Here is a 22,827-nt window from a genome sequence, read left to right as displayed (position 1 = left end):
AAATCCGTTAGATTCCAATGGTCCCGCTGATCCTCGTGACTTCTCTACTTCTCTGAATGTGCCAACATTATCCTAATCAACCAAACTCGAAATAATCACTGACTCTTCTTCCTTTATGGACCACCTCATAAAGGCCCTAAATCTAACTTTAACCCTAGGCCCTCCACACACAGAGAGCCAATTTGTCTCTGTAATACCAAGGCTATTCCTTCCATTTCCATGGCCACCACCTGATCTAAGGCTTTTTTTTTTTTAACCTCTCTCCTGGACTAGTGTAGTAATCTCTTAACCAGTCTTCCCATCAAGGCCCTTACTCACTCTGGAGTCATGTCCCTAACACAGAACTATAATTATTTCATCCCCATGTTCAAAAACCTAAAATGGCTTTGCCCTCTTTACCAAACAAGCTCTCCAGCTTCACAGCTAAATACAACCTTCAAAATGCCTTCAAAACTCCATGCTTCCCTACCTCCGCACATCTGTACATGCCACTGGCTGACCCCAAGGGGCCATCCTCCAGTGATCTCTGCCTCACCAAGTTTTATCCTTTCTTCAAGACTCAGTTCAAAACACCACTCTAAGTCCATGACGTCATCTCTGATCCCACCAAGAAGAAAGTGGTTTTTCCCTGCTCTGAATTCTCCTAATCCTTTTTTTGTGTCTTTTTAATGCAACATTCTACTTTCTGGTGATACTAGTTTGGGGACATGTCTTAACTTTCTTGTTCAACTGTAAACTCCTGAAGGGGCAGAAAGCTCATCTTCATATCTTCTATAGAAATTAGCACGGTGACTTGCCCATAGTAGGTAGTTATTAAATATTTGATCAATGAATAATTGCTTTCTTTGCCAATGAAATTATGACTGTATCAAAAATTAAAATATCAATACAACCTCTGAAAGGCAGTTAGGAATAGTGGAGAACTGTTAGATTTGGATTCAGGAGAGCTGAATCCCTGTTCTCAATTACTATAATGAGGAGGTCTAAAAAAACTGAAATTGCCTCAAGTAGGGGAAAAGAAAAAAGAAAGAAAGAAAAAAAAGGTGATCTCCTTGCCAAGTAGGATGATATGGCAGTAAGGGCAGTTTAGGATATAAATGCTTATAAAATCTTATGGAAAAGGATGATGGAAGGTTATGAGCAGTTTCACATCATAAGACAAAGGGTAACAGAGAGACATAACCAAGAGATAGAACCAAGCAAAAACCATCCTGAATACATCTAAGGATGAAACTGGAAGGGCTTATAACCAAGAAATGAAAGGTGGGGAATACATGTCAATGTTTTTATGACAAATTCTCTTCATCATCAAGGACAGTTGGGGCCCCACATTATCAATTTAATATTATAGTCCTAGGTGTGCTGTGGGAGGTAGTCGAAATTGCTGTGAAGACAAAGAAATACCAACCTCACTAAACACAAAGAGGCTCATCCATCGCCAGTCAGCTGGCCATTTGGTGGTGAGTTCTAGAGTTCCTATTATTCCCATTTTACAGATGAGAAAACTAAGACTTAAGTGTAGCTCATAACCATGGGCAGCTAGGTGGTACAGTGATAGAGCACCAGGGCCTAGAATCAGGAAGACCTGAGTTCAAATATGGCCTCAGACACTTACTAGCTGTGCGACCCTGGGGCAAGTTGCTTAACCCTGTTTGCCTCGGTTTCCTCATCTATAAAATGGACTGAAGAAGGAAATGGCAAACCACTCCAGTATCTTTACTAAGAAAACCCCAAATGGGGTCACAAAGAGTCTGAAATGACTGAACAACAACATAAAAAGAGCATAGTCATATGGAAAAGAAGTGAGAGAGATGAGATTCTGAACCCAAATTTTCCTAGTTCCCACTCTAGTCTTCTATCCACTAGCCCATGATGCCTTAAAATATACTAATCGTTTCTATAATTAATTATCACCACATAATTAATTTTGGGAAAGGATTTATCTCTTTCCCTCTTTCTGTCTCTCTGTCTCTGTCTCTCTCTCTCTGTCTCTCTCTCTCTCTCTCTGTCTCTCGTTTGCCATGCCACAGAAACAGTGAAAAAGAGATCTTCTCTTCCATAGCTTTGCTGAAAGGCTAACTACGTCTGCTTCCAGGATGAGTAATAAGTTACTATTGGCAACTTGCATAAGTGTTACTAAAAGTTCCAATATATAACCATAACAAGATAAAGTACCACTTGAGAGATTTTTTGACATACGTGCTTTTTGTCTCAGACCAAAATTGCTTTAAGTACAGTCGAAAATGATTGCCTCATCTCCGCTTAGGAACACACGGCATTACATTTTGTTTTTAAGGATATGTATTCACCCTAGCACCACTTACCAAATTTGTATCATTAGGTGGACTGTACTTCTCCGTCCCCATTCTCACAAGCCCATCATGATATAAAAATATTTTTAATGGATCACAGGATGTTATCAGGATATAAATTCGTAAATCAAACTTGTAGCCTTCCATAAGAAAAGGCTTATCAATGTATTCTTGGACAATTAAGTGGTCCTGAGCTAGCAGTTTCTCAGCATTTCTTACCAAAGAGATCCTGGATTTGAAAGAAGAAAAAAAAATATGAAATGAGGCACAAATAAATTGTCAAGACATGTTCAAAAGAAGAGAAGTCTTCTTTATCTATAAAGAAACTGCGTGCCCACCAGCACCAGAAGGCTATCTTTCTCCATGATTTCTTTCTATGGTTCTCTTGGCACCCTCTATCATGAAAACTGATTTGAAGATCCCTGCTTGTTCTCCAAAAAGAAAAAAAAAAGGTTTTTGACAACAATTTGGCATTATTGAAATCTACACATTTGCTCCTATCATGTAAATCAAGGACATTTCAGAGCATTTCAATTTGTCAGAATTGAATATATTTCCTCTGGTACTGGCAACACAAGGAGTCAATTCTGCTCAGTCAATGGAATTAAAACTCCAACTGACATTGCACATCTCTAAGAACATGACTGAGCAAATAAATGTCCATTTTCTTAAAACTAATAGTAGTGACATTGTCATGGACTCAACATTTATTTGCTACAGCTGAGTATTTCCTATTCAAAGCCTTAGATTATTTTGTAAACAAATCAAAGAAACGGCCATGAACCCCAAGTTATGCGATGTCCACATTATAAATTATCTCTTTTTTTCATTGTATTATGAACTGATAAGCTAAACATTCTCCTTCAAAGTCCTCCATCCTCCAAGGCCCTGTCATGGTGTGGAAGTGAAGTGATCTACCTAGAAAGCTAGGTCAGGCTTGGGCGTCTGGAAGGACTCAAAGTCCATCCCTGGAGAGGAGATGGGGCCCAGCCCAGCTAAGTGCAGAAAGGCTCATACACTGTGAAGGTCAACAAGGAAGCAACCAACTGGGGCTGGGGAAGACCCTGCAACTAGCAAAACCATATACAAAGGTGAGAAAAGCGACCATCTACCTCCCTGAAGTAGGTAGCCCCATCAATTACATCACAGATCTTCAAAAGAATTGATGTGAATTAAACATAAAACAAAAAGACTAGAATTTGAAAAGCCTATCTTTTGTGTGTGTGTGTGTGTGTGTGTGTGTGTGTGTGTTTAATGCAAGTAAGATACGTGAGCTAAAAGTTCTTTGCAAAAAAAAAATTAACAAGAAAGGACTATTTAAAGTTCAAACTGCATTCTGAGTTCTCAAATCACTTTTTTGGTCCCAGAGACTTTAACATATTTTTTCCATGCTCTTCTAAGATCCCATGATGATGAGAAAGAGGAAACCATCCCTAACAAACAAGATCACACTCCCCTTCCTAAATTTAAAAAAAATCAGCGATCTACCCCTTCCTAACTTGATAATCCTCACTATCACTTACCTGTAAGGCTTGATTTAATTCAAGCATTTCTGAGCTAGAGTTTTAAAGATCAAATTATGGAAACTGAGGCTTTTGGGGTTTTTTTGTTGTTGTTGTTTTGTTTTGTTTTTAATTTACAGAAAAATTTTCAGAAGGCAATTTTTTCTCTAGCACAGTATTCCCATTTGAATTCTGCTTAATTTTTTAATTGACATACCAACGAGTATTAGAATGTGATGGAAAACATGACACATTAAACCTTCACATCAATGGTTAAAAATAGCTTTTTTGCCACATCCATCTGCAACTGTGAGCAGTTTACCACTTACAGGTTTGTTTTTTTCCAAACACATCTTGTCTGCACCAGTTCAGTATCAAGGCTCAAGTTTACCTACCCATGACCCATTGCACCATTTGCTGGTTTGACGATAAAAGTTTTCTGTTTCCGTTTTTTCTTCAATTCTTTTACGTAATTCTGGAACTGGGTATATTCTGATGGGAAGATCCATGTTCGGGGGATAAAAGTATATTCCTGAGGATTACACTTGATCATTCTGTGAATAAAAGAACAGCATTTTAAAAGTTTTTTTTTTCAAACTTTTAAAAATGTCTTCTGCCTATGGGATTGTGCTGCTCCACTTAACACAAATAAAAAAGAGATGAGGCATGGTAGGATGTGAAGAAGATTCTCAGGAGAATCACAAGAGACCTAAATTTGATTCCAGGCTCAGACGCTTAGTAGCCATGTGTACCTAGACAAGTCCCTTAACATCTCTGAGCCTGGGTTTCTTCATATGAAAATAGGAACCACAGGATCATAAGGTCACAGACTGAAAGGTAGAAGGGACTTCAGGGACCATCAAATCCAACCACCTTGCTCTAGAGATTGAGGAAACTGAGGCAGAGAGATACTAAGTGACTTGTACAGGAGTCAGACAGCTAGTTCAGTTCCAAAGCAGGCTGTGAACCCAGGTATTAATAATTTGCACAATAGTGATATTAGGAGAGAGCCTGATAATCTCCAACCACTTTAAAATGTGAGCTATTATTATGGCAATAATAGAATGGGCACTGGACTTGGAATCAGGAGGAAGCTGGTTTCAAATATTGTCCTAGCTGTGTGACTATGGGAAGGACACTTAGTCACTCTGAGCCTCAGTTTCCCATCTATAAAATGGGGATAATATTACCTGTAACACCTATCTTGTAGTATCGCCATAAGGAATAAATGTATATAAAGTCCTTCATCAACTTTGCAAACTTTGTAAATTAAAATCGGCAATCCTTGCTGACAATTCTCCAATCTCTATTCCAGCCCTGGTCTCTCTACTAAGCTTCAGTCACCAAGTTCCCACTAGAGGTCTCTTACTGGATAAGTCATGTAGGCGTCTTCAACTCAACGTGTCCAGAGCAGCACTCGTGTTCTTTCTCACCAAACCTTGCCCTCTTCCCAATTACTTCTAAGGGCATCACTTTGCTTCCAGTTACCCAGGCTCTCGACCTCGCTGTCATGCTCTCACACCATAGATCCCATTCACTCTTGTCTTTTTTTCTACATTTGCAACAACTCTTCTCTATGTCCCCTTCTCTCTACTCCTATAACGACTATGCAAATGAAGCACCTCACAATCCCCTGCCTGGATTAGTATGCCCTCCTAATTGATCTCTTCCCACTCTAACCCATCTTTCACACAGCTGCAAAAACAATTTTCCTAAAGTCTAAGTCTGACCTCATTATCCCCTACTAAATAAGCTCTGGTGGTCCCCTGTGACCTCCACAATCACATGCGAAGTCCTCGGGCACTTGAAGCCCTTCACAGTCTGTCCCCTTCCTCCTCTTTCAGCCTTCTTAACCTGTTGCACGCCTCCATTTACAATGTAATTCCGCCTTACTGGCCAACTTACCGTTCCTCACTCATAACACTCCTCTGCCCTCTTTAGGCTTTGCACCAGCTGTCCTCCATGCTCGAAATGCACTCCCTCTTCACTTCTGTCTATTAGAATACCTAGTTTCTTTCAAGATTCAGTCAAATGCCACCTTCTGAAAGAAGTTTTTTCCCAGTTCACCTCCCCTCCCCAAACCCCATGTCTAGCACCTCCCCAACCAAAAAGGCTACTTTTCATTTCCTCTGTGTGTGTGTGTGTGTGCGTGTGTGTGTGTGTGTGTGTGTGTTTATTTTGTCAAACATTTCCCAATTACATTTCACTCTGGTTGGGGCAGCACTCAGGAGTTTCGCAGGTGGCTAATGTTTGACACCTCTATTGGCTAAACCATGTGGCCCGCTTTGTCCAAAGTAACAATCATGTTATAATAGAATAAGACTGTTGGTTAATAATATTACCAAGAACACGCACTACACAGGAAGCACTTAATAAAAGTCTGTGGACTTGACCTGAACTCCACAGCATCTTTCACCCAAAGATAACAAATCACTTTATAATTAAATCCTTTTTTGAGGAAAGAAAGAAACTGAAATGAAAGCCCAAATTAATGAAGCATACCGTGAGCGAGGAGATACATGTGGGGACTAGAGGGAGGAGGACACGAACCCCTGCCCCTTCAGTGAATCCTATTCCTTTCCTTCCTATAGACTTGAGGTACTTTCACATTGTTCCACGTGCTCCTTTGAGAGAACCTCATGAGGGTTCTGCTTCCACTATGAGAGGTAAAGTAATTGCCAACCCCATCTTTCTGACTCAGAACTTCGCCAAGAAGCTAAAAAATTCAGTACAATAAACCGATCCTGACATTTCTTCTGACAACTACATAAAAATCGTCTGGCGGCGTCACACTCATGTCAACTGTCGTGTTTCTTTCTGTTCTCAAAACATTTTTTAATGAATCATCACATATTTCACAAGATATATAGACTATGAAATTAAATCAGACTAAAGATATAATTAAGTCAGTATATTTTAAAATGTATGATGTGCTATTTTGAATGGTACCGTATCAACTTTAAAAAATGCCAACTCCAATATAAAATAAAAATGTATACCAAAAAAGATATCAGGGCTGAAATCTACTTAGGTAATCTGGCAAGTATCTGTCCTCAGAAAGTGTCCAAGGGAGGCATTCAGGCTGGTCTCTAAAAAGACTTGAGAATTTCAGAATCAGACAGGGGGGTTATGGTGGTGATGGTTGTGGTTGTTTTTTTTTTTCTCCTAGTCCCACCACAGATTTAGGACGTAACCTTAAACAAGTAATTTGGTTGCCTCTGTTTCTGAAGTACCGGGTCATTATTTTCTTATGTAATGTAGAATCATTTTATCTTCAAAGAGAATTCCATGGAGTCATGTTGAACGAGAGACTGGCTAGGATTTAAATGTTCGATATTACTGGGTGAATAGGAGGAGCTTTAAATATAAAAATATTTCACACCCTGACTTCTAAATGAAATACATTTACACACTAAAGATCTAAGGGGATCCTAATAGCGTACACATTAAATCCACAGCATCATTTTTATAATATTGAAATCTAGAATTAAGTTTAAATTTTAAAATTAATTCAGAGAAAACGTAGCCATTTTATAGTACGACTCTAAGAAGAAGCCTTGGCTTGAGATGTAAGTCTAGCCTAAAGCTATTATTATGACATTTCTAGTCTTTGACCCGCTGTAGAATGGAAGCTCAGCTCTATGTGGGCTCCAAGCCAAAGAAGGGCTTCAAATATCAAACCCATTCTTTCCTTCTCCAAAGCCCCCATGCAGGGTGCCTGGAAGCCTGGCTGGACAAGCTTCAAGTAGCACCTCGATGCAGATGACTCTCAAACCGTTATTTCTAGCACTGACCTCTCCCCCTGCCCCACCTGGCATGAAGGGCCTCCAGCTTCTGCCATGTGAGGATTGGTTGAAGGACCTGGAGGATAGACTTAGGGGAGGGGGAGGGGGTGACATGAGAGCTGCCTTAGCAACTTTAAAGTATTTTTAAAGGGCAGTCACGTGGAAAAGGGATTAGGCTTGTTCTGCCTGGCCCTAAGGGGCCCCACTACAGGTGGTAACTGCAAAGAGGCAGATTTAGGCTTGAGGTCATGAAAAATTCCCTAACACTCTGCAAAGTCCCAGAATGGAATGGAGTGGCAGCTCCTCCCGCCCCTCTAGGTCCTCAAGCCAAAGCAGGGTGATTCTGTCAGGGATGATGGCAAAGGAGATTGTAGGCAAGGCAGGGATCAGGGATCCTTCCGAATCTGACTTTCTAGCATTCTGGGATTTTCTAGCTGACTTGCCCCAACACCAGGGTAGAGATGAAGAATATATGCTCCTTCCTCTCAAGAAGCGACTTGATTTTTTTTTAAATTACTTGCTCTTAAATACATTAGATGGAAAATTATTCTTGCACTAACACTATCCTCTCCACATGGATTTTCAGAGTTTTAGAAGTTCAGTAGCAGTTACAGGACTACAGAATTATCTTCCTCATGTATTTGCAGATATTATGGAGAACAAGGAGATAAAGTGTTATTTTTCTCTCATCAATTATAAGATAAGCTGGCCCTTTGTCCTATCAGGTATTTGAGAGGCAGAGGGGTATGGAAATATCACTGCGTTTGAAGTTGGGAAGCCTGGGTGCAAGTTCAAATTCTTCCTGCCCCCTCTATGCCCTTGGCCAAGTTAATGAACATTACTGGGCCTCATTTTCCTCATCTATAAAATGAGGGGTGGGGGTGGAGGTTAGGGGAGGTACCCTGGATGATTCTAAGGCCCCTGGCATCTCCAAAGCTAGGATCCCATGAAGCCCAATCTCTCATTTCAGGCCCAGCTCAAAATGCCACCTCCTTCACAGACCCACTTCTGAACCACCTAGAGGGAAGCAACCTCTCCCTGCTTAAATTTCTTACAACGTTTGCTTTGTATTTATCATGTTTTGCCTTGTATGATGCTAATTTGGGCATATACTAAATTTTAAGCATCCTGAGGGCAGTCTGCTTTCATCTTTATTTCCCTAGCATCCAGGACAGCGCCTCACACAGAGGAAATGCTTGGTAAATGTTTGCTGAATTTAATTAAAATTAAGAGGCAATGAGAGACTAGAATCAGATCACCTCTGCCCAGCCTCTGAATGCCCTGCCTGGGGGGCTCCTTCACAGCTCTGCTGTTATCTTACCAACCCTCAGAGAAGTCCATGATGAGGTAATATAATAATATAGCATTATAGGGTCTCATTTGATCCTGGCAAAGTACTGTGTGGTTTATGTATGGTACTGGTATTATGTATTATAGCCATTTCACAGATAAGAATACTGAACCTTACAGAGGTTATCAGTACCAGAGTAGACCCAAAACCAACTTTTTTGGCTCCAATGTCAGTGTCTCCTCCTTGGCAGTGAGAAGGCATGTTCCTCAGAGGCATGAAGGGGTATAACAGGAAAGGATGAATTAGGGGAGCCAAGAAGGGATGGCACGGTATTAAGGAGGATGGTGAGAGTCGAGGGGTGTGGTTGAGTCACGTGTCCCAATGACAGCTTCTTTTTTCTGTCAATCGACTCATTAAAACAGACTCCACTTTACCCGAGTGGCTTTTGGTGGAGTGGTCAGCTCTCAAATCTTATGATAAGCCTCAAATGACACATTACAGTTCAGAAGTAAATCAAAGGTCTTATAAATGTTAAGTTGAAAGGTATGCTAGAGGTCATATAGTTCAGCCTCCACATCTTACAGATACGAAACTGAGATTTATCCTAAATCCTGAAAAATGGCATTCAAGTTGCTTTCTCAAACTAAACTTGCCTTTTCTCAAAGATAACTCCTAGCACCCTCCCCTCCTAACAACCTTGCATTCATTTTATCCTGATTCTTGGCATCCTTGGCTAGTACATGTTTTCTCTCCTAATAGAATGTAAAGTCCTTGATGATGGGGACAGTTTCATGTTGTCTTTATATCCCAAGACTTAGCACTACATCTATAGGAGCATAAATCCTGTGGGAGGATTGTTTCTCAGGTTGTGGGTTAATTGGTTCTTGGAGGAATTGCTGTTGAATGCCGTCCCCTCACTTTTCTCCCTCTCACAATCTTCAGGTTGTGGCCTCTTACCTGACATCATAGTCACTAGACTATCATACATCATCCAGTGGGAAAATAATCCATAATTCTTCAAATACGGACCATCAATTCTATCACTGTTGGGTAATGTCTCAATCAACCTCCTGCAGTTTGAAAAACAAATCCTAAGCGCTTTGGCATGTGGATCACTACCATACCCAGACAATTCAAGTACTAGCTTCCTTGGTTATGGGTGCCATTAGATCACCAGTGGATCTCAGCACCTATTAACTTTCATGAGGATGGGGCGGGGGGAAAGAGTGAGGAGGGTAAGTGTCTACAAGGCGGAAGAGCTAATGAAAACACTGATTTGAGTTTCTATATGTACTGTAAACTATCCTATTCAAGTTGTTCTCTGTGTCTTATTTTCTCACCAGAACCAAAAACAAAAAGGGCATTTCTAAGTGTTTTTGTCTGTGAAACAGGTGTAAAACAAAGCAGTCAGAGCTTACAATCCCATCTAACATGCAACAACCTGGGCCACTTTGAGAAAAGATAAGCACCACAACTAAGATGTATTTCATTACACACCCCAAATAAGGGAACGGGGTGAAGGAGAGGCCAGGAGAAACAGAATAAGCAAAAGAAGAAGAAAAGCAGCAGGTAGATAAACGGATAATGCATGTACCATAGCACAAAGGGCCACTAGGTGGCGCCATAGTGCACAAAGCACTGAGCCTAGATTCAGGAACAGATTCATCCGCTGGAGTTCAAATCTGGCCTCTAATACTTACTACCTTTGTGACCCTGGGCAAGTAAGTCGCTTAACCCTGTTTGCCTCAGTTTCCTCATCTGTAAATGGAAGGGAATGGCAAACCACACCAGTATCTTTGCTAAGAAAACCCCAAATGGGATTACAAAGAGTGCAGCCCAGTTGAGTTCTTCAGCAAAGTTCTCACAGCAGCACAACTGACTTTAGAAGCTAGGCAATCACATCACAGGAGAGTGTCAGTCTGCCACTAGAAACACAGCATGCCCAGCTTCCTGCTGAAGCTACATTCGGTGGAGGAAGAAATGCACCTGTAAGTTTTCTTAGTGAACAGCTGCTTCCTCAAGGTATGAAACAGCTAAGAAAAGGAGGCTAATGCCTGTCACACGACAGAGTTGGAAAAGACCTTGGGAGTTGTCCAGACCAAAGCATGACACCCCCGATGGGATCCCCAACAAGAGGCTAGCTTTCACTCATTACCCTCCTCACAAGTGGCCAGCACTCAATACCCTCCTCATAAGGCAGCCCACAGAACTGTTCCTAGAAGTCCTAGATAAAGATAAGAGACACTAGATTTGAGAGTTTCAAGGGTTCCAACTTTAGTTTTCATAAATCAAGCTTTTAAAAAAGCTAAAATTTTGCAAAAACATTTTAAAAGTATTAAGTAATTCTAACTAACTACCTGTCTAAATTAAACCCAACCGTCAATAAATTAATAAATGATTTAGGGAAAATATTCAGCTACAAAAAAAAATTAAAAGAAAAATGCTACTTAAATACAGTGTTTTAAGTATCCATAAACTTCCTGGATTTTGATTATAAAAAGTCTAAGATTCAATTCAATTCAATAATTTTATCAGGTACCCACCATGTGTGTGTATGTGTGTGTGTGTGTGTGTGTGTGTGTGTGTGTGTGTAAGTCACAGAAGATATAAAGATGAAAAACAACACAGTCCTTGCTTTCAATGAGCTTTTAATCTACCAAAGAGAGATGAATCTTACACAGAGAAGCACCTTGCTAGGTAAAGTGGGGCAGAAGCCAAGTGCTCTAGAACTATGGCGTCAACCTCAAATGGAAATGGGGACCACGAATCTGGATGGAACAATCTCTGTGCACTGAACACTGACTTAGTCTGTAAACGGAGTATCATCTATGTTACGTGTACTTTTATTTTGTTAAATATTTTCCAAGTGTTTTTTAATCTGGTTCAGGCTTCACTCTGGAGTTTTGCCTTGACACCTCCGCTCTAGAAGAATTTGAGGACAAAAAGAACACTTCCAACTGGGGGATATCAGAGAAAACCTTCACAGAGTTGATACTTGAAGGAAAAGAAGGAACAAGAGGTGGAAACGAAGAGGGAGTGAGTTGAAGGAACTGAGGAGAGCCCACAGGAATGCCCACAGGCAAAGAAGATGCATGCTGGATTCTGGGAATAACTACTAGTTCAGTTTACCTAGAATGTGGGGGATGTAGAGGAATGGTAACATGAAGTAGGGCTGGAAGGACAGGACAGAGCCAGATGGAAGAGGCCTTAAAAGCCAGAAGAGCTAGCTTGTGTTTTATCCTTTTCGCAACAGGGAGCTGCTCCATGTCTCTTCATGGGACTGACAACGAATCCCTTCACTTTCTGACTAAGCACCTTAGAAGAATCAAAAACAGTAATCAGCAGGAAGGTGCTCACACTCCATACAAAGATCCTAAAGAAATATCTACACTCGTTCAATATGAGAAATGAATATCATTAGCCTCTAAACATGTTTTCCCTGCCATGCTAAATGGTTCCATAGGAAACAGGCAAGGTCCTGAATAGTATTTGAAATAACCCAACAGATCGTAGTCATTGGAAGTTTTAGACTGTCATTCAAACAAGTATTTACCAAGTGTGCAGACACTGTTTGACATATGAAAGAGAAAAAATTTAAATGTTCCTTGCCAGCAAAACATTATTTTTTAGAGCTGATGTGATTTGGTGTAATTTAGTACTATCATGTTCACAATAAAGATTCCAAATAGCTTTTCTCTATTACAACAAAAATAGAATTACTTGGTCATATTTCTTGCTAAGAAATCCTTCCTGCAGATCTCACCCATTCCTGGAAAATGGTTGATTCTCTGAAAAATAAAACATAAGGAGGCATTAGTATTTTCATGATTTACAATCATATATTTGTTCACTTACATGTCCTTCATAAATAAGCTTTTAATATTTATGTGAGTCAAGAATCTTGTAAATACACACAGGGCAGAAAGAAAAAAATGTCTTTTTTTTTCAATCACATGCAGAGAGTTTACACAAATGTTCAATTTCTGGTTCTCTCTCTTGACTAAGTAACAAGAAAAGAAGCACTAGATCTGTAGTCTAAGGAGCTCAGTTCAAATCTTGATTAGGCTAATTACTACCCCTTCTGGGCCTCTGTCTCCTCATGGTTTATAAAATGGGACACTGAACTGAATGATCCGGATGGCTCCTTCCAGCCTTAAATACTACAATCCATGAGTCTGAATGACTTTTTGGCCTACCTGATACTTCTGTGCTACTACAGACAGTCATTAGAGAACCATGGGTATAGAGAAAGCCAATTTTCTTCTAGACCCAACAATGACTTGTCTCTACAGTCCACCAGTCAACCATAAATTGTCTATAAGAAGAGTTATTCAAAATGTCAACACATTGACCGTTATTCATGTTTGGATTTTTGGTGTGATTTTGTGCTTAATTTTCAGCATAGCTATAATGTCCTGTAAACAAAATAATTACATCAGAGTCTGAACAGATGACTCAAGAGGATCTGAGAAAATTTCCAGTTTCCAAATTGTGATTCTCTACTCAACAACTCCGCAAGGCCTATCCCACCTGAGCTATGATGGTGGTCTCATGAAAGGCTTGCCAGCTTCTAGAGCACCTACTCCACATTCTTCTAGAGGCAGGCTGGAAGAGCATGATTATCTCTTTTTAAAGATAAGGAAAACGATGCTCAGAGAACAGAGAAGTGAACTGCCAAAGGTCTCACAGCTAGTATATGGCCGATTCAAAACCAGAGTTTCTGGCCCCTTACCATCTCTGAGATAAGAGACAACGCTCGGGCCTAATATCTTTTATTTCTTCTCTCAAGCCTTCCGTAGGAGTCACAAAAAGTTTAGGTCTAAAACCATGAGAATTATGTGCAAAATAACAGGGAAAAGAGCAAGAACCCAAAAGAGTTAATCATTCAACTGAGTAGAATCCACTGGTAAAGATTATTTCAGCAAAGCAAGGTGCTCAGAAGAGGACTGTCAAGGCAGTATCGTCTAAAGAAATGAGTGAAAGATGTGGAATCAGAAAGAAAGGAGATCAAATGCTGCCTCTGACACTTACAAGCTATGAGCCCACAGGCAAATCACTTTTCTCTCTAAGCTTCAATTTCCTTAACTGTAAAATAGGAGTAGTGCCATCTGTAGTAGTTTATAATGCTGTTCTGGAGATAACAAGATAAAGTTTGTAAAAGAAATTATAAACCTTGAAGTGCTATATACATATATAAATATAGTCCCTTATTAATCTTTCTACTAAGCCTTTTTTTAAGTCCCCCTCTAATGACACAGTATAGTTAAGAGGTAATATTATGTTCTTGAAGGAAATCAAAGTTATTATAAATTTTAAATTAGAAGGTACATTAGAGGGTCATATAGTCTAACCTCCACATTTTATAAATAAGGAAACTGAGGTCCCTAGAAGGAAAATGACTTGTCCAGGGTCACATGAATAAACAAGTGTGTGTATGTGTCTAAATATATACACACATGTATACACAGACACATTCATGTATATACACACAAAAATATCTGCAGTAGGAGAGAGATAGCTCGATGATTCCTCTAGCTTGAAAGCAAATTAAGATGTAATACATTCTCATTCAATCAACACTGATTTGGTGTCCATTATGTGTAGAGCACTGGGCTAAGTCCAATGCTGGATGCAAAGTTTAGACAAGATGGTCCCTGCCCTCAGGAAGCTCCCAGTTGACAGCCATCATCATCCCTGCTTCTCACCTGATAGTTTTGTAGTTCTGCAATCTTTTCCTGCTGAACAGCAGCATCACACCATATAAGATTACTTGTTTCATCTTCATCTCTAGTTTTCACAAATCCCATCTCATCTATTACTACACGAACTGCAAATAACAAAGAATGTAACAAAAACATTTCACAAACAAAGTTATCAGGAAAATGTTCAAGATGCATTCACTAAGTACTTGGCCTTTGCCTTATATTTAATGTGGGAAACATCCAGGAAAAACCCTACATTTCTAGCATCAAAAGAGTGGGTAGCTGTGGAGAAAGTTTAATCAGTATGGGTAGTAGGAAATGAAACCTCTTTTCCTGTGGCCCCCAAAACCTATTTGTTGAGACAACTCCTGCACCAAATTGCTAAAGGGATAATTGATATCACCCGTGAGCAAGACTGAGCCCAGATATACCGCTTCTGTTAGGGGAATTGTACTTTTATGGCCTATCCCTGACCTTGGGCCAGCTCCAGAAGGGCCATGTTAAAAATAACCCTCGCACTCCATTGTCTACTGCCCTCCCTAGTTAGGATTATTTTTAGGCTTCAGCACCACAGCAGCTGTGGTGGGCTAGGAAAGTGTCAGTGATGAACAAGGTTCCCAATGGGGAGCCCCTGACCTAACACAAGTCTCTGTTAACCACCATCCTGGCCTGAATTCTCATGTATTAGGGGAAGCTTGTTCATCTTTGTATTAGTGACTGATCCTACCATCACATTTACATTTCCGTGAAGGTTCAAGTTCAGAATAATGGTGAAGGCCAAAGCTGAAGGTTTTTTGTTTCACTTGAATTCTAAGTTTACATATTAACATAGACAGCAATTTTTTTTTAATTTAATTTTGTTAGTGTACTACACCTAATCGGTAATTAGAAGGGAATCGATTTTCCTGATGAAATCTCAAGTGGTCTCCATTAGAAGAAACAGGTAAATTTCTGACTAATAAGAGATGGCAGATAAGTTCCACCAATCTCTCCCTCATTATGATGCCTAAAAAAACAAAATTGTGAGGACAGTCGTGTGAAAAAGAGGGTAGGCTCCTCTACTCTTTCTCAAGGCCTCCGACTTAACATCATGATTTTAAAACTGATGCTTCTTTAAAAAAAAAAAAAAGGATGTTAGTGGACTAGAACTTCCTAATTACTATGCAATTTGAATGAAATTGCTACTTAATTGAAGTTTGGAAATACGTGCAGTCTGAATTCAGATGACCACCATACAATGCAAAGAACATCTTTCGGACCTATGGCTTCCAAATAAAAGGATCACAATAGAATCAATGACTCCTTGTATTTTAGAGCTGGAAGGGATTTCAGAGATTATCAAGTTCAACCCTGTCATTTTACAGTTGAGAAAGCAGATGTCAAGGAGTTAAGTGGCTTGCCTAAGAGTCAGGGCTAAGAGTATGTAGAAGAGTTATAAAAATAATCATAAACTTTTACCCAATAACCCCACTGTTAATATATACCCTAAGGGTGTCATTAAAAAGAGCTATCTGTGTGAAAACACTTAGAGTCGCATTAGCTATAACAGCAAAAACAAACAAATGAACAACTGGAAACAACCTTGGCATCCCAAAGTAGGGGAATGACCTGGTCAAAAATTCCCTACTTTCTCCATGTAGACCACGATGAATCCCAGCTTTGCCTCCTTTTAGGTGTAGGGAGCCGGGGTTTGACTTAGACGGGTGGGCAGTCACTCAATGCCACACAAAGCTCACCCACCAGCCAATCCAAAAGCTCTTTACATTTATACCTCCTCAGCCTAATCAAGGCAGGCAAAGAAAGTGAAGCAAGAGTGGGTTGTTTTCCATAGCCTATGGCTATGGAAAGGAAAATGAGAAATAAACAAGTGATTTCTCCTTAACATAAGAATAGCTGACTCTTTCCTTCCTTTTTCCCAATCTCTAACATCTCCCCAGTGAACCATGATAACTGGTACTGTTCACTCAGCAAAGAGACACAGGGACAGGTATCCCCATGTTCCCCCTCTGGGAATCCAGGGACCTAGGGCCAGGGCCTGGGTTCAGTTTCACTGGTTCCTCCAGTACAAAGGGAATTAATTAAGCCTTAAGCCTGAAACTTGAAAGGAAAGGAAATCATACATGCAAACACCATCTTTTATCTCTTTGAAAGTTCTCTCTCCTCTCTCTCTCTCTCTTCTCTCTCTCTCTCCTCTCTCTCTCTCTCTTCTCTCTCTCTCCTCTCTCTCTCCTCTCTCTCTCCTCTCTCTCTCTCTTTCTCTCTCACTCTTCAATCACATACCTTGACACATCTCTTTTAGGACAACAGCTCACATTCACGCACTGCTTTAAGGTTTACAAAGTATTTCTGACACAACACCACAGACAACATTCTAATGTTTTTCTTAAAGCTCTTTTACTCTATGAAACAATTTTCAGATTGCAACTGGGACAGTCGAAAACTATTAGGGGACCTCAATTCCAATTAACTTTGCCACTGGCTGCTGATTAAGTATGGATGAGTCACTGTTTTCTAGTAAATGGGAAAAGAATCTTAAAGATTAATGAAGTGTACAGAGGGTGAGGGCAGACGAGGACCCTGGTGCTAGAATAATGTACTGCACCCTCCTCTCTCCCCCGTTTTGCACCCTCGTCTATCTCAGTTTTGGAATGAAAATTTGGGGAAAAAGGAGTGCTTTGAATAAGTATGGCATTTGTAAAGAGTTTAGTGATCCCTTCTCCATCCAAGTCCTCCTCCGATACATTCGCTCATTATAGTGTGAAGGTGACCCTGGCTGGAAAGAATGGGCCCAGACTCTCTGCCTGGCCTTTGAAGACCAGCCTAGCTAAGTTTGGAGAGCCTCATCACTGAGTTGGCTGCAAGGAGATAAATTTTTTGGTCACAGCAACTCCAAAAGACCACCTTGTAAGGCATGAAGAGGCTGCAATGCCTGTCCATGGGGAAAGTACCCACAGCAGGGAAATTAGACCCTTGCAGTATTGATGTCCTCTGATTCTTGGAAAAAATGAAAGGCATACATGCCAACCGTTCCTCCATAAGGCTCACTGATGATCCAAAGAAAGGTCTTTCACTTCAAAGCTACTAACTCTAAGAGGCAGCAGAGCCTTCTAATAGTGCAGACATTCCTGACCTGGGGTACCTGTACCCTCAGGGGCTGAGGGAAATTTCTCAAGTGGTACAGAGAATATTTAGGAAATAAGTACAGGTTGCTAATTAATTAATTTACCCCTTAATTTTAATTCTTACATGCATGGTAAATTCCAGAATTTTTTCTGCCCTTTCATATTAAACAGAGGAGAATGGAGAGGTTTACTCAAAGCCTAGGGCATCCTATCTCTGTTCCTGACCAGCTGTGCAACGTAGGCAGGTTTCTGATTGTTTATTTGTCAAATGAGGAAGGTAATTTAAACAATTTCTCAGGTCCCTTTCCAACCCTAGATCCTAGGAGTTCTTCACTCTCCATTTTTCAAATACTCATTCAAAAAAATTCGGATCTGACTTAAAAAGAATCTAGTAACCCCAGAGGTCCCCAAAACTTTGGAAGGAAAAGAACAATCCCACCAGTAGGAGACCTTCACTTCAAGCAGCTGTTGTCCGGCTGACAAGGTATATTTTCACGTGTTTCCTGTGGTGTGGGAAGGCCAGGGAAGCCTTTTGAGTAATTCACACAATTTTAAGTCAAAAAAAAAAAACCCTCTTTGGGGAGTAGTGCCTTGACCTGGGATTTCATTGTCACAGGACCTCCAGGCTGAGGAAACTCTCTACCAATGTGCATCAGAACCTTTTCTGTAACTAGAGTTGCCTTGAGCACTAAGAAATTAAGTGACTTGGCTAAGGTCATCCAGTCAATATGAGGCAGAGGGGACACTAGCACCCAGCTCAGAGGCCAGCTCTCTATTATGCCATAGCTGCCCCCATACAACAAGCTCTGTTCAAAGAACTGACATTATCCATTCCTTTTTTCCATTTGGGTGGGGATGGAGGTGGGGTCCAAGGTCTAGTCCTATAATCCTTTAGTATGGGGAACTCCCAGAATAGACACTCCTTAAAGCCTTAGCGAGTGGCCCCCAGGGCACTGATCAGTGGTTAAAGGATGTGTCCATGGTCACATAACCAGGTGGTTTCCAACATAAGCCCTCCTATCCACTACCCAATGAGAGCTGCAGCTTGCTTAATAACAAAACTAAATTTCAAAATAATCCCAGTCCTAAGGGAGATAAGAAATGGTAGGGGCATGCTAGTTTTCCTTTGTTTCATAATTAGACACATATCTACAAAGCTTTAGAGCTATTACTTTATACAGAAAGAAGAATTTTGATAGGAAAAACAAAATAACAGGAGCCACTTATTCCAAAGTCAATAATAATGAAAGCTTTTAGCTTTACATTGACTGTCTAATTGTTTATTGATGTATTAAATACCTCACAAAACAGCTAATTTTAAAGGGGGGGGAGCAAAAATACATTCTAGCAATAAAAGCTATTGCTTTTTCTTTCTAGTCTCCTTCAACCTTTCCATCCCACATTGGCTAACTTAGTTCAGCTCAATGGCAATTATGAAAGTCCTTTTCATTTAAAATATATACCTACCAATTTCAAATTTTGTGCCAGAAACATTTGCTGTGATGGATCCATTCTTCTTCTTCTTTCTGACCTTCCTTTTAATTTTGCTTTCATAAGACAATTCTGTATCCAGACCTAGGTGAGAGGGCCCTTGAATGTCTATGAGAGAAAGATAATAGCCCAAGGTCATTAAAACAGACCAACTCATACACATGGGATTCCATAAGCATTCCTCAATTTCTTCTCTGACTGGAAGTTTTGAGGGTGATTCACCACAAGAGCTGTACTTTATAATGGGCTTCAGTCAGGGTACTTACCTCCTTCCTGAGGCAAGGATGGCATTATACCTCTGATAATTGAGAAGCAGAGTGTGAATGTTGTCCCAAGCTCTTAAGAAAACAGTATGATCTGCATCAGCCCAATTTAGATGCGGCCTAAAATCACCAAAAGCTCCTATCACACCATCTCAGTGGGAAAATCCTTCAATTCCAGAAAGCTTAAGTCATGGAATAGGGAGGTACCTGTAAGGAGAAGAAGATAATTTCAAAATTCAGCATCTACAAAACACATGGTGACACACACAAGTGCTACGTAAAGCGCTTGAACAATGCCAAAGCACATTCTTCAGCCGAAATTTGATTCTTGAGTCCCTTGTCACTTGGAGGAACAAGATGAAGGTCCGGTAGCCAGGCTCCCAGGCCCTGCACTAGCTGTCCCAAGTCTTCATCCTTCACTCACTTCCAGAAGAAAGGCTGTCTCCAAGCAGAGTGATGCACCGCCGTCCACTGACTACATCCCTCTTCCTCTTACCTTTCACAAAAGCCACCCACTTTCCTGGAATAGAATTACTAATCCTCCCTGTCAAAATCTTCTACCTTTCATTCTTTCAAGACCCTGGCACAAGGGGTAGTCAATAACTGCTAGAGGCTGACTGTGGACTGATCACGAAGCACCTCCCAAATCTCACCTCATCTAGTACACCTGCCCAGAATGAACAGTAAATGGCTGCCAGCCACCACTCACTCCATTTCCTTAATCACTCCAATCTCACCTCTCTGGGCTGTCCTTTTTTTTTTTCTTTTTTTTTTTTCCTAGGGTGGGGGGGCAGTCCAAACCTGAACTTATAAAAGCACATGGACAATAAGACTTGCAGAATGGCCAGGCATGGATGAGTTAAGATCTTTATCACCTGAGAGAGTACTCCTAAGGATTCCATCAGATGGCTTTGGGGAAGGCCCTTCCCCTCTCTGGGCCTCAGTTTCCACATCTATCAAATAGTGGTCTCCTCTGTCCCTTAGAGTTCTAGAGTTATGATTCAATGATCCATTTCAGTATTTGAGTTAACTCCCAATATGGAAAATCCTTGGACCTATGCAGATGGAGAGTTCTCCGGGGGCACCGAGAGGTTAAATGACCTGCTCTCAGTCATAAAGCATATGTCACAGGCAGAACTTAAATACAGATCTTCCTGACTCCAAGCAAGGTCTGTACTTTACCCACCAGGCCCTGCTGTCTCACAAGTACTCAACTTGTCCTTATATTTTCATGAGTTTTTAAGTTACCTGTGTGGGTGAGGAAGTTCTCTCTACCAAAGCAGGTCAGCACCTTTTCTGCACCTTAGAATTTACTGGAAACTCAGAGTTGCCTATGGTGCTGAGAGGGTAAGTGATTTGCTTGGCCATATAGCCAGAATAGGTCATCAGCAGAATTTGAACTCTGGTCTTCCTGACTTTGAGGCCAACCCTCTGTCTACTACAATATACTGATTATTGTGGCATAGTTAAAAAGATTTCAAATATTCTCCCTCTCCTCAGTTTTTCCACAACAGCTTTTATCTGAATCCAGTCTTTGGTCCTATCATACACTACCCTGTACCATACTTATTTCAATATGTATTATAGCTCCCCCCTCCCCACAGCCCCTCAGGTAGAATGTAAGCTTCATGAAGGCTGAGACTACCTGTATAACATCCTTAGGTTACCTATGCCTAGCACCAGGCCCCTCCCACATCAAGGACTTACTAAGTGTTTCATCTAAATGCAACCCAAAACACATAGGACAGCAACAGGGAGGCTAAGGAATGTTCACAAACAATAACACACACATATGAAGTGGCACAAAAGATATTATAAGGCAGTCTATAACTAGAAAGGACTATCCCTCCACTGGACAGTCACAGGGAGAATAAGTGATGACAGATGGACAGCCCAAGTGGCACATGTGCACAAGATACTACAAAAAAATAAATCAATAAAATAGGAGAAATACTTCCAGCTGATCTTCTCAAGGAAATACATAAAAACATGGACAAAAATAAAAGCCTCACAAGATAAGAGATTGTGAAGGGGCTGCTATCTGCTAAGATGGGGACCATCCACACACAGTGAGGAAGTCAAGAATACAAAGTATCACTGACAAGTTGGACCGCATCCAGGGGAAGGTGATGGGTATGGTAAAGGGCCTTGAAACTATGTCATACGAGGATCAGTTGAAGGAACCAGAGACTTTCAGAGAGATCTGATATCGGTCTTCAAATATTTGAAGGGCTGTCCTGTGAAAGACAAATTAGATTTATTATCCTTGGCTCCAGGGAGGCGAACTAAAACCAACAGGTGGAAATCGCACGAAGGTGGCTTTTGGCTCAGCCTAAGGAAGCTATTCCTAACAGTTGGTCCCTTTCAAAAATGGAATCAAGTCTCATAAGGTAGCAAGCTCTTTGTCACTGGAAAAGTTTAAGCACAAGTTGGATGACCACTTGCCGAGGATCCTATTAACAGTTCAGCTATCACACAGGGAGCCTGTGACAAAATGACCTTCAACATGCCTCCCACCCCCGATATCTGTGTGTCTGCTTTCCTCGTGGATTTACTTTTTACCTGCATTCACTACTGTATTTCTCGCACTTCTCTCTCTATTAAAAGCATCATAAGATATTTCCCAAAGACAATATTTTTGAACTAGTAAGAACTCCTTAAATGTTGAATCCAATTGTTGAATCTAATTAAAGGCTCTTGCTGCCTTCTGAAAATGACAAATTATACCCAGTACAATGCAGTATACTTAGTGGTGACTGGATCAATATTTGTTGTTCATAGGATAATAAGATGTACAGCTGGAAGGGGACTTGGAGATCATCTGCCCCAATCCTCTCATTTTTCAGATGAGGAAACTGGGGTCCAGATTACATGAGCAACTTGTCCAAGGTCATACAACCAACAAATTGCAAAGCTGGATTGGTAATGCTAATGAAAACTCAGCTCACTAAAACGTAACCTAACATCTCCAGCACTTTATCCCTGATGAGATTCATTATTGAAGGCACTTAAGAGCTCCATTTGTTTTTGAGTGGGATTATCTGAGGACACTTTTTTTTGTTGTGTTTTTTTTTGGGGGGGGGGATAGTTCTCCAGAAAACTTCAAGATCAGATTAATGAAATCTACTGATAAAATGAGCTGAAATCAGTTCTTATGAAAATTCCTAAATCTGAAATCGATTAAAGCATACATTGAACACTACCTTCAAACTATGCTACCTGCTCTGGAGAATAACAAATAAAAACCATTTCCTACCCTTAAAGAGGTTTCCATCATGCTGCAATGCATATTGTAAAAATACATGAGCTCAGATCCACCCTCCAACCAACGCAAACACATAAATCTAATCTGAGACAAC

General features: G+C 40.6%; 1 protein-coding gene across 1 annotated transcript in view; it reads right to left on the bottom strand.

Annotated features, from left to right (window-relative positions):
• The window catches only part of TTLL7 (tubulin tyrosine ligase like 7), a 116,928-nt gene extending 97,371 nt beyond the window's left edge, over positions 1–19,557 (bottom strand). Inside the window, exons 1-6 of the mRNA XM_027873967.1 lie at positions 19,472–19,557; positions 19,182–19,313; positions 14,596–14,717; positions 12,611–12,678; positions 4,210–4,368; positions 2,325–2,541 (exon numbers count right to left, since the gene is read on the bottom strand). Of these exons, the coding sequence (XP_027729768.1) occupies positions 2,325–2,541; positions 4,210–4,368; positions 12,611–12,678; positions 14,596–14,717; positions 19,182–19,313; positions 19,472–19,496 (723 nt within the window). The 5' untranslated portion in view covers positions 19,497–19,557. The remainder of the gene's footprint in view (positions 1–2,324; positions 2,542–4,209; positions 4,369–12,610; positions 12,679–14,595; positions 14,718–19,181; positions 19,314–19,471) is intronic.
• Positions 19,558–22,827: the final 3,270 nt, after the last annotated feature.

The sequence above is a fragment of the Vombatus ursinus genome, unplaced genomic scaffold (genome assembly GCF_900497805.2).
Source record: "Vombatus ursinus unplaced genomic scaffold, bare-nosed wombat genome assembly UNPS02014803.1, whole genome shotgun sequence".
NCBI lineage: Eukaryota > Metazoa > Chordata > Mammalia > Diprotodontia > Vombatidae > Vombatus > Vombatus ursinus.
The sequence above is the reverse complement of the archived record's forward strand: the minus strand, read 5'-3'. Positions and strand labels throughout refer to the sequence as shown.